The following is a 12,484-nucleotide window of genomic DNA, read 5'->3' as shown; positions in this document are numbered from 1 at the left end:
GTTTGTACATACTAAGGAGATTCAAAATATTTTTTTAGAATGAAAATCTTGATAATTTTTTACTCGTATTGCTGGAATTAGAAACAGTAGTTTTTGACAAAGAAAACGCGCATATACGAGGCCACTTATACTTCACAAAATATAATATTTTTTTAACTATCCTAACAAATTTAATTACGATAACACATTATACATATTATAATAGGTAATTGAAAAAAAATATAAAATTACAATAAAGTAAAGCAACTTATGAAACTATCATTAGTTGATTGCAGTTGAGTGTCACAGTTTATTTTTAATCTAAATGATGTTAAGATTAAAATCAGTTCCGACAATAATTTAAAGCCATAAAAGTACACAGTGATTCTAATTTCTAATAAAAGGTCAATAAAACATTACAAAACAAATGTTTTTTAATTTTGGATTCCAATAAACCAGTGATCACATTAAGCAGAAATTATTGTATTCCTATTAATTATAAATAGTGTAAAAGATTATTATTCATTACACGATAGATATATCTATCTATTACATGAAGTTGTTGCATTTGTATTTTTCTTTCATCTATACTTAAACATTTGTTAATATTTTTATTAAAATTGAATTTAGGACTCTTGTATAATAGTTGTATTATATATTAATAAATTATTTTAAATTTTAACAATGAAGATAAAAAATATTCACAATGAATAATGATTACATTAAAATTGCAATTATTTAGTACTATCACGTTTCTTCAAAGTTTGACGAATTTATAGGTTGATCATTTGTTTGTTGTACATCTGTATGAATTGAAATAATATGTCGCCCAGGTATCATTACTAAGCCTAAAAGTCGAGATTCTCCAGTATCTAAATCTAAACACATATAGATCATTTGTGAAAAATCTAAACATCATAAATTATTTAATTTGCTTTCTTAAGAAACTCACCTTTTTCGTTAAAGTATTCATAACATGTACTAAGTATAATATGAGCATCTTTATCAGTACAAACGAATGTTCCAACTAAAATACGGCCATCTAATAAATTAACTTTCATTTGTTGATTCAACCAAGACATAAGTTTTCGCCTTCCTTCAGTATGCACTCTCTCCGGCTAAAATAAAAATACAATCATACAATAAATTAAATATTGACATCCTATTTTTATACACATTGCTATTCATCAGTAATCACACATATAATCCAATAAGGTTTAGTATTCAGTATTTAAGTAATAACATAATACCTATATTAAAATTTGAAATAGAAAAATCAATTTATTAATTTTCATGTTAAACTCACCATATAGCTGCAAAATTGACTTTTCTGAACATTTTGATTGTCTGTCTCCATTTTTTAAGGTCACCTATCGATTTATATTATAAATAATTTTTTTAGTAATGACATAAATAAGATCAGAATATGTGCAAGTGACTTAAAATGTTTACACAAATACAGTTTGAATAACCCATATAATAAAATCTATTTTTTAATATTATTATCTACCAACTACTAGTATTATAAAATATATTGAAAATGTAGGTAGTTACTAATGAAAGTGAATAAATGCGTTTTTTACCATCAAAGTATCAAACGCTGAAATATTTCAAATAAATACAATGTCAATGGACGATGGATGTTCGCATTGTTAAATATATTTAAGCCCCGGATGTTCGCACTTCGCAGGATATTAAAATTATTTCTGTATTTTCAATTCATAGATAATAAAAGAATATATTATCTATGTTTGAATTACACTGTTATCATTTTATCACTGCTGTAATCAGTGCAATATTTTGACATTTGGGCACGGAAATTACCCAGTGGCTGCACTGTGTAGTGTGTTCAACGGATAACAGGTACCACCCCAACCATCATAATATCCTCTATATAATTTATATTATCTATGACCACCACCACCCAAGTCCTGCACATACAACTTACTGCTCGTCGTACAAAACTTGAAACTATGATGCGTCGGGGGGAGGGGGGCGAGGAGACAGGTAATCAACAACAAGAAAACAAACAAGTGTACCGAGCGGTAGACGGTACCAACTACCAACTATCAGGTTGCTGTAGCCTGTATTCAGTATTGAATAATGCAATCGCGTCCTGTAAATTGTAATGCATCTGCCACCTGTCCTGTCATGTACTGCAATTGTGCATGCAGTTCCCCACTCTCCATACTGGCCGCTCGGTAACCTGTTCGTTATTAACACCGTGAGGATGTGAAATTCGTTCGACTCACACTCGATAGTCGATAGTTGTAGTCCCGAGTCCGGTAGATCTTAATACGCAGTACGTTCGGTTAGGTATTATTATTGTTATTGTCGTTCGATCGATCGATACATAGGTCTGTATGGAACAGATTCTAGACACCAGACGGACGTCGGGTTCGACTGCGGCACTGTGACTTAATTATCCAGCCAAAAACGTGAATATTTCGTAAAAACGATGTGTCGTTGTTATCTAACCGGAAGTGCGATTGACCAACAATGGAACGGTTAGCTGGTCGTGAAGATGCTGCTGAAGATGACGCCTGCCCGCCACAACGGGAAATCGATTGTAAACCGTAGTAATTGCCCATAGCCTCGAACGCATACATTGTTTTCATGGAATTTTGTAAATATTTGTTGCTCACCATTTTCCTGTTTCAAATGGTAATTATTTCTGCCTCAAAGATTTTTGTTGGCTTATAAAATATATTGTATGGTACAAATGAACAATACCTAATATTGTGATTACAGTGATATAAAATGTTTCATGTCAGTCGCATCCTTTATGTTAGCAGTTTTTTGTTGGAATATTGTGCTAGGTAAAGTGAAACATTTTTTGGCCTATTTGTAATATATACCTAGCCTGACTTAGGTACATTTTAATTTATTGTGTGCGTAGATGACAAATTTTATAGTTCTGTTAAATTTGAGGAGTCAGTCTAACAAAATCTGCCTATACAATATGTACTCAGATCTTTAGCATACCAGTTATTTATGGTGTTTTTTTTGACAAAACATTTTATTTAGAACAAATTCAACACTCACTTATTATGACTGCTTTTATATAATTTTTGGATCTGAAGCTCTTAAAAAATATGTATTGAGGTGTATTTAATAATTTTTAATAATTTTATTGTATTAAAGCTAATAATAAACAAAAAAATTGATGCAGCACAATTGAGCATTTTTACCTATTCAGTATTTAAAACATATATTGGGCACTAAAATAAAATAAGTACCTTTTGTTAAAATGTATAGGTATTATAGTGCTTAGGTGCACTTATAGGTAACATATTATAAGCCATATATCCGCTAAATATATATATATATAAATATATTATTCTATAATACTAATAATATTTATAACGAATAATTAAAAAATGTGTTCTAAGGTATCTATGTATAATTTTTGTAATAGTCTATAAAATATATGTAATAAGAATTAAAAAGTTTGAAAATTCCATTTTGTTTGTGATATTACAGTTAATATTGAGTAAGTCCCGTTTCACAGTTACGTGTATGTAGGTACACTGGTTTTTTGATTTAGATTGTTTAAATTCATAATATGCAAACATTATAAACATTATACTTTAGCGTGACTACAAAGCTTTTTAGTTTGAATTCATATTCATAGTATATGATTTCTAACTTATAAACTTATAAATAACTCACAAAAAAACCTACATACCTATATATTTGTTATAGATTAGCCCAATGTAACAACATCACAAAAAATAGTACCCTAACTTTTTTGTCTCATGCATATTACCAGTTACTTTCTTGTATATTAATTGAATTAATCAATACTATATATTATATAATGTTAGATATACTATTATACTATTTAATATTTATTTTATAATTAATGAAATGGACCTATATTAATTTTTCCTCAAATAATTATATCAGATTTCTTAAAAAAATATTTATTTATAAAATAATTACTCTATTGATTAATATATAATTTATCATTTGCAGGTTTCAGTTGGAGCAAGACAAGCATTTGATTTTCTCGGATTTATGTGGGGATCAGTATTAGCAAACTTTTTCGAACTTTTGTTTATTATTTTTGGAATATTTGGTGTAGTGCAATCAGATGTATTATACTTATTATCAGTATGTCACACTTTATTGATTACTTAATAATATGTAGATTATATTTTAATGTTATTAGTTATTAGTTGGCCATTTTGATTTTTGTTTTATTTAAAATGTATTTATTATTGTATTTTAGTATTCAGCATGGAGTATTGTTTGGTGTTTTTGGAATATATTTGTAGTTTTATATTATTTGGAATTGTCAATTTTTAGTGATGTAAGTATATTACAATTAAAGTTTAATCTTACAATAATAAAATAATATTTTTGGATTGGTGAATTTTGATATTATGATTTTTCTATTAAGTCTTAATTTCAATTAGAAGAAACTATATTTGTTTACATTATTAATATTTTTTAGAGCTTTGATTTGATGAGTCTTGGTGCGGATAGTGTTAGTTGGTGGGAATCTAATGGTCCAGGGTGCAGAGTATTTTTTTATCCAAATCACACTGGCATTGAAGAAGATGCTATTAAGCCGGTTAGACCAGATTTGATCACTGGATGTGTTATAGATTATCAAAAAATTGAAACTGCTCAAGCAGCTTTACAAATACTTTTCGCTGTAAGTTTTCAAGTTATCATTAGTACAATATTGAATTATATTTTTCTAAAATTATCTTTTCTTATTTTCTAGGTTTTTGGTATTCTCTGCAGCTTATATGTATCATGTTGCTCAAAATCAAGAGATGAAGGTATGTTTATTAAATACCTATAAATCAGAACAAATAACATAGCTTAATTAATAATATGCATTATTTTTAGAGCAGGGGTATGAAAGTTTTAAGGTCGCTGGCACTATACACACATTTATTGTGTCTAATTTTTACATGAAAAGAATATATTTATAATCCTATGAATACTTCATATTTTATTTTGGTAACTTTGGTTATTCAGCTAAAATATTGAAATTTATGTAAATTTTAGTTAATGGAATATTCCAAAAATGGGCATTAACTAGTCTAATTGAAAGTTGAAATAACTCCTTTTCTCTGTTGATTTAAAACTAAACCATCAAGTTAAAAATTGTATGGTTTTTATAAATAAAACTAAAAACAACCAAATACTGTAATAATACATTTCTGTTTTTTTTTCTTGATAAAATTATTTTGTATATAGATTTATTTTAGTAGATTAGATAGGCATAATATTATATGATTGTAAATTGGTATTTGATATAAAAAAAAATGAATATTTGTTAAATTTTGGAAATTAGAAAAATGTAGTCGCTCTTCCATTCTAATTTAAAAGGTAGATTAACTTTTTTTAAACTGAGTTAATTGAGTTAAATGTATGATTTGTTAACTTCAGTGCTGTTCTTTTCTGTTTTTAACAGAAACCGGTTAGCATGACCTATTTTGGGTCTGGTAACCGCTTCCCGGTTTGTTAAGCTGGATTCACACCGCACCGTGTCGTGAAGTGTTGCTGTGCTCTGATTATTCCAATAACTGAGGTATTGTTTGGTAACTGTGGTAACCGTGATTTTTTTACACGACACGGTGTAGTGTGAACCCGGCTTTGAGTTTAAATTTTGAGAAGTGATTAACAATTACCAGTAACCACCAAGATCAATTAAGGGGTAACCATTTTTTTTTATTCAACAAAACCGGAAATATCAACAAAATTAACGTTATATTTGATTTTTCTATTTTTTTTTTTTTTGGAAATTGTATTCTATTTTTTTGATTAATAATTTTATTTACAAGATAATAAATTTAATGTAATAATAAGTACCATTAGAGATGGTATACTGTCTGTAGTCGCGATAATAAGTGATAAGCACCAATTGTAGATACAAAGTACGATTGAGTCATAAACATATTATAGAACATATTAGATGATTATTACTCATTTTATTGTAATTGACGCCGTTGATTAACACTTTTCCATAACCTATTTTTCAATCGATGGTTATGGGTAATTTAAATTTATATTTATCCATAGCTTCAAATGATCAAATATAGCCATTATTAGGTATTTCATTTTTAATTTAGCTTGTCCTGAACCATTTTATAAAGTGGATATTTGTTTTGTGTAAGTAAAACTAAAATTTTCCAAAAAAAACATAATTGGATAAAACCGTTTCTGAAGTGGTTACTGGTAATTTTGAAGAATTAAAACCGCTTCCAAACCGATAAACAGTAATCACATTTTTAGAGATAATTCTGGTAACCGGTAATCAATTACCATTTTTTCTATAAACCCTACAATTAAAACCGGTAACCACTTAAGAAAATTTTTTGGGTCCTACTGGACCCGGTAACCAAATTTTTCATAAGTGGTTTCATGCCCTGGTTAACTTCTAAACTTAACTTAACTTGAGTTAATTATTTTCAATAACTTGCCCACTTTTGGAATATTCTTACATTGTGAAGAAATAAGGTACTAGTTTGTTATAGCCCCCCCCTCTCAGGTTTGTAATAGCCCCGCGGCCCCTGCCATCCGTATAACAATAAATACATGATACATCGTATAAATATAAAATAATGAGTTTATTTATTGATTCCATAATAATAATAATTCGATGATAGATATATTGATATATTATTAAAAAATGATAATAATAAATATATTGTATAAGTATAAAACAATGATAAACTAAAAAAATATATAAAAATGTTTATAGCTTCTATGATTCCCAAAATTCTGCTCTACCTTTTAAGATAGTGTCAAACGGATCACTATATTGTTTGGTTTTGATCGCCACATAAATTCTGCCATGAAGAGTCTAAAAAATGTCTCTAAGTTCCTCTACATTTTTTGTTGCTCCATTTGGCCAGCCATCACATTCTCTCGACATTTTGTGTATGGGTTCCTGAGTTAGGGTCCACGAAATTGTATCTATGATTAACTTGATTATGTTGAAATCCATGTTGTTGCAAATTAGCATAAGCTTTCCAGCTGTCAGAAAAAATTGTAGAATTATGTCTATTGTTTAATATATATCGGTTAATGATAGGTATCAATCTAACTTCTGATCTATTTGGCACACTAACTATGAAATAGTTTTTGATTATTAGGTACCTCATAGTAATGGTAGGTATTTTTTGTCGAATTATTTTATATTTATACTATGTATTTATTGTTATATGGATGGCTGGGCTATAACAATCCAGTACCAAAAATAATTTGATTGTTTAAGAGGATATCAGCACGCTATTTGTTTTCTCCCTCCAACCCAAACAGAACATGTCAAGCTACATTTCCAATACAATTTCGTTGTTTTTAAATTTTAATACCTATTAGAGTAATTGACCTATTATATAATTTAAGGAGATTGGTTGTGAACAGTTTTTAAGGAGTTCAAAATAGGCAATTTTCAAATAGCATGCATGGGGGTCTTGTAAATGTGTGTAGTAAGTGATCATTATCGTGTGTGACTGTGTGTAAAAAAAATAGGGGAGCACTGCCTCACGCGCATTTATAATTCATCGCCGTGGAAATACGCGCGTGAACGTTAAACAATTTATAGTAATTTGTATGTACTGTGTTTCATCCTACCAATAGACCTAATAATGTGATAATTTTTCAAAAAACTGATCTGAATTCTTTGTTATTATGTCTACTTATTCAGTCTACATATTTCAGACTTCTTATTTAAATTCTGAATAATCAACATTTGAAAATTCTGAAATTTCAAAATATTCAAACTAAATTTATAGTTAGCATGGGAGAGGTCGAAATTGGGAAAAGTGAACTGACCGATCTCAAGTTGACATTATAACGAATTAAAATCAAATCAATTTTAAGAAGTATTACCTCATTACTAGATTGATCAATATGATGGAATAATAATAGGTTTAATTTTGGCTAAAATAACTGTCAGCCACTGATTCTCTTTAAGCAGATTCCTTTCCCCCTACTTTCTTGTTGGTTTTATTTAATATTTTAATTATAAATTCATTTGTATGGTGAATGTTTATAACATATAGTATCTACCTATATGTATTATATTGTCAATCTATCCAATAGTTTGATTGCAAAATAAATGTGGATACAAAAATGTTTTTGTTTATTTTTACAAGTTTTACCATTTTATTAAGGAACATATCATTCGAAACGCCAATAAATGTCTATGTTTAGTGTTGAACAGGTACCGCTTTATCAAAGGTTGCATTTCCTGATAAATTATAGGGACAAAAATATTTTTCAGTACCTATAATTCACGTTTCTGTTTACTTAACTTATGTACAAAAATTGTTCATTGCAATTTTAATTAAAAATGTTGGATAGTGGATAATTTTAATCATAAGATGTAATAATAAGTATTAAGTAAATTAACTACTACAAATTAAAAACCAGAAAACTATATAACTATAATATAAATTATGTTTGTGTAAGAAAAGCCAGATGTATGTTAACCGTTATTTTAATTCATGAATTAAAAACTTCAAAGCTAGTAAAATGTATTCGTCTTTAAAGAAAATAAAAATAATGGGAGGTGGTTTCTGATTACAAATTCTTATTATTGCAATTTAAAAATGTTTTTTATCTGTGTTTAAAATTATTAAATTAGTTACTTTTTCAGGAATTTACTACAAGAGTAAGCAACCAAAAACTATTACACCAATATACTCTATTGAATATAGCTCACGCCGAGGAGATGAAATTGAAGAAATAAGTACCATCAGTGGTAGTGAAGGTAAAATACATAATAAATTGTATTTTGTTTTAATGTATCATAAGATTATTTATAATAATTACACTTTATACTAGATGGAGATTTAGATGCACAAAGTTCTCATAGTAAACCCATGACACCCAGACGAGTAAAACGAAGAAGTGTAACATCAAGAGGTACACTACCTCCTCCACATCAAGCTCCACCGCCATATCTTAGACGGCAATCTAGCTCTCAATATTCTAGTCGAAGACATAAAAATCCTGTTTCTAGACTTATCCAACAACAGTATTCAAGTGTGTAAATGTTGTGTAATTCATTGTTATTTTTGTTGTTACCTTTGTATTTATTATTTTATAAATTTTAAAAAATATTTAGATAACGGTTTGAACGATTCATCCACATCAAATGATTCAAGCCATCCTTTGTTCCCAGAATGTCGAGTTGAACTTAGACATGTTAACAGAGGCATTGTAAATCCTGCCTTAGATACTGAATCTGAACGTCCAACATCAGCACGTTCAACATATTCAAATTTCCATGGAGCACGAGGTCGGCCCAGACAAGTTAGCACTCATTCTACTTTTTTTGCCCCGTCAGAACAACCTCCACCAGCTTATCGTAGTAATGCTTCTGTTAATTCAGAAACTGTTATATGATTAAGAACAAATGTAGAAAATGTAGTTCAAAGTAGATACAATTTTAAGATCTCATTTTTATTTTAATGTTACTACATAATGTAACTAAAAAAAATGGTAGTAGATTATTATGCTACCTACATTATTTATAGTGTACTTATTAGTTTGCTTATGTGTGTTCAATGATTTTAAAAATGAGGCTTGCGTGAAAGGACACTCTTATTCCTATTGTTTTAGACATTACACACACCACATAATAAAAAGATTTTGTAATTACCAAGTATTATAATATATCATGTAGTAACTACTACTGTTTACAACCTGCCGGTAGAAAAAAAAAAATTATTAACTCTTATAACACGTATTATTTAATGATATTCAAAAAATAGTAATTGACGTGTTATTGAATTAAACTAATTAAATATTTTTTTTTACATTGTGGTAATATATATATCTTCATGAATAATTAACTCAATAAATATATTGTTAAAAAATGAAATAACTAATTCTTTGATGTAAATAAATAAAAAAACGAATTTAGTTTGTAGGTAACATTATTAACTATTACTGAAAAATCTATTAATTTAATTTTAATAATTGGAACACAATGCTTAAATTAAATGAATGGTAAATAAAAATATTAAAAAATTAAGTTTTTGTGAAACATTTTGAAAAAAAAATATGTACATCCTTGGAATATCAACAAATGTTTTCAATGAACTGTTAATACTGAAATTAATATTAAAAAAGTTTTAATATATATTATACTATACCATTATATTGAAAATTCTGATCATTAATATGTTTTTAATTACTTTCAATTTAACTCTAAACATATAACATAACCTCAAAAGTAATGAGTATAAGATTCAAGATTGTATTAATTTAATTATTATTAGTGTTTATCAAAAGTTCTTATTAGATTTTAACTCCTAGCTTTTTTTTATTAATAAAATATAATAATAAATATTTATTTTTATTTAATAATAACAAAACATAATAAAATAAAAGACTAAATTTAGACAACAAAGTATTAATGACAATTTTTAAATTTAATCCAACTTAAACTATTGTACTAAGGATAAGCCAAAACTTCCAACTTTTATTTCATGATTGACCTAAATTTAGATAGTTTCTGTTTTTAACTACAGTTAAAGATAGAATTAATGGTGTATTAATATAAATGTATACATCTTGCATTGTGTCTTCTACTAGGTACATATTATGTTCATATAAACTTAAAACTAAGAAGCTCAAATAGTTTTTTTTTAATATCGCATTGTTCAAATGTTTGTTAAGATCATGACTAAATATATTTAGCCATGGTTAAGATGAGGGTTAACCAGTTTTTTGTTAATACTCTCACTAAGAAACTATAAGTGTATTGGGTTTGATAGGATGCAGTATACTATTTGTTTTCTTTCTTACTCGTGCGCAACATAATAATTTTGTGTTATTAATTTTAATATTAGAATGAATTTTGATCTATTATCAAACTTCAAAAACTTAAAGTCAAGAACATTATCTGTGTTTGCACATTGGCTTTTTTATAGGTAAATCCAGCCTCAGTAATTTAACTAATAATATAAAATAGGTTCTGCTGAACTCAAATTGTCCGTGTTGTCAGTGAATCATAGATAAAAAGCAAATAGTGTTTGATATTCTATTAAATAATCATAGTATTATTTCTTAATATAATTTAAGAATATTCCATTTGATTGTATTAAATATTCATACAGTTAGTTCAAATCTTATTATTTTAGCTGTACAACTGTTACCAAATTAAAATACGAAGTATATATAAGATTATAAATATATTTAGAAAGTAAATTTAAATTCTTATTTTTAATGTATATAGTATAAACTGCCAATTAAAATAAGGCATAAACATCATGACTTGTTGATAAAAAGTTTTTTTTTTTAAATTAATTATCTTCTTTATCCAAGTGTCAAAATATAGCAAATCGACATAATATTGTCTTAAAATGATTACACCTTTATCAGAACATTCGTGTTCCGTCCACTTTCTATAACTTTAAATTAGAATAAGTATTATTTTTGTAAATGCAAATTTTTTTATACTTATATTTTTTTAAACTGTATAGATGAAATTATGCATTTAAGTATTAAATGTAAATGTTGTTGAGTAGCAATTAAATAGCAACAAATTTGTATTTATAATGTTAACTTTAGTCTAATATTGCATAAACGACTGATGTTTATGTTTATGCAATAGTTTTTTTTTGTACTTTTTGAAATGTTAGGTAAATTGTATTATCTCATGTTAAAATAAAATTATATTATAAGATTTGAGTATTATGCCCTATGCCTAGAACTTAAGGATTTTTAACTGTACTCGAGTACAGTATCTACCTGGCACACCGAATGTCCATGGATCAGTTTTTTTAAAGGGCCCTGTAAAGAAAAAATAAGGAAGGTTAAATATTTCAATAAATACTATTCGGAGTCCCTGCTGCTTATATAGACCAGGAGCATGCCACGCAAATAAAAAATCATAATCGGATGAGCTGCGGCCAGGCCGACACTGCTCAAGTAGTCATATTATAATATATAATATTAAATACAAAAGTAACCACAATGTGTGGCTCACCTACACTCAGTACAATGCACATTCCAAAGTACCCTTTTAGACTGTGCTCAGATACATGGTTCTGATGTATGAGCGAGCAGTAATTCATGAGAATCTACCTTCTTCAATCACTAATGCAAATAAATACTTGATAAATCAAAATACATGTTGGGGTAAATTTTATTTTATGTACAAGTAAATGCCAAATAATGTATATGAAAGCTTTTTATTAATACAACTATACACAAAATTCAAAAAAGATTAAGTTCAGTTAAACAAATCAGTCTACTTAATCAAAACACCAGAACAAAACTATTTGAAAATAATTTGTTTTGTTCTTAAGTGAACTAATAAAATAAATACATTTAGGAAGACACATACAATAATGAATAGGTATTGATTGATTAATAAATACATTTATTAATTAAGTAGGTAGATAGCTTTGTTGCAGATGTATAATTCAACGAATCATTTTAACAATTAATTTAAGGCAAATAATTGTGATATATTTTTTTTTTTTATCTAGACTTCTAATTCGGTGTATTTGTTTTTTGTTGT

At 27.4% G+C, this 12,484-nt stretch overlaps 2 protein-coding genes across 4 annotated transcripts; one reads left to right on the top strand and one right to left on the bottom strand.

Annotated features, from left to right (window-relative positions):
• Positions 1-40: 40 nt before the first annotated feature.
• On the bottom strand, positions 41-1,715 carry LOC132942295 (N-alpha-acetyltransferase 38, NatC auxiliary subunit). The gene is made up of 4 exons (XM_061010580.1): positions 1,563-1,715; positions 1,286-1,349; positions 932-1,097; positions 41-857 (listed from the first exon to the last, which is right to left on the bottom strand). The coding sequence occupies exons 2-4, from the start codon at positions 1,334-1,336 to the stop codon at positions 727-729; spliced, it is 348 nt and encodes a 115-aa protein (XP_060866563.1). The 5' UTR covers positions 1,337-1,349; positions 1,563-1,715; the 3' UTR covers positions 41-726.
• A 296-nt stretch (positions 1,716-2,011) lies between these two features.
• LOC132942291 (sodium/potassium-transporting ATPase subunit beta-1-interacting protein) lies at positions 2,012-11,644 on the top strand. 3 transcript variants are annotated; one of them, XM_061010574.1, is made up of 9 exons: positions 2,012-2,643; positions 2,731-2,798; positions 3,958-4,095; positions 4,214-4,294; positions 4,439-4,642; positions 4,715-4,772; positions 8,606-8,719; positions 8,794-8,994; positions 9,077-11,644. In XM_061010574.1, the coding sequence occupies exons 3-9, from the start codon at positions 4,000-4,002 to the stop codon at positions 9,355-9,357; spliced, it is 1,035 nt and encodes a 344-aa protein (XP_060866557.1). In that variant the 5' UTR covers positions 2,012-2,643; positions 2,731-2,798; positions 3,958-3,999; the 3' UTR covers positions 9,358-11,644. The 3 variants fall into 3 exon arrangements, with proteins under 3 accessions (XP_060866557.1, XP_060866556.1, XP_060866555.1); XM_061010572.1 differs by lacking the exon at positions 2,731-2,798 and having other exon boundaries at positions 2,013-2,643; XM_061010573.1 differs by lacking the exons at positions 2,731-2,798; positions 4,214-4,294.
• The last annotated feature ends 840 nt before the right edge of the window (positions 11,645-12,484 follow it).

Source organism: Metopolophium dirhodum, chromosome 4, assembly GCF_019925205.1.
Source record: "Metopolophium dirhodum isolate CAU chromosome 4, ASM1992520v1, whole genome shotgun sequence".
In the NCBI taxonomy this organism is placed as follows: Eukaryota; Metazoa; Arthropoda; class Insecta; order Hemiptera; family Aphididae; genus Metopolophium; species Metopolophium dirhodum.
This window is presented reverse-complemented; position numbering and strand designations above follow the sequence as displayed.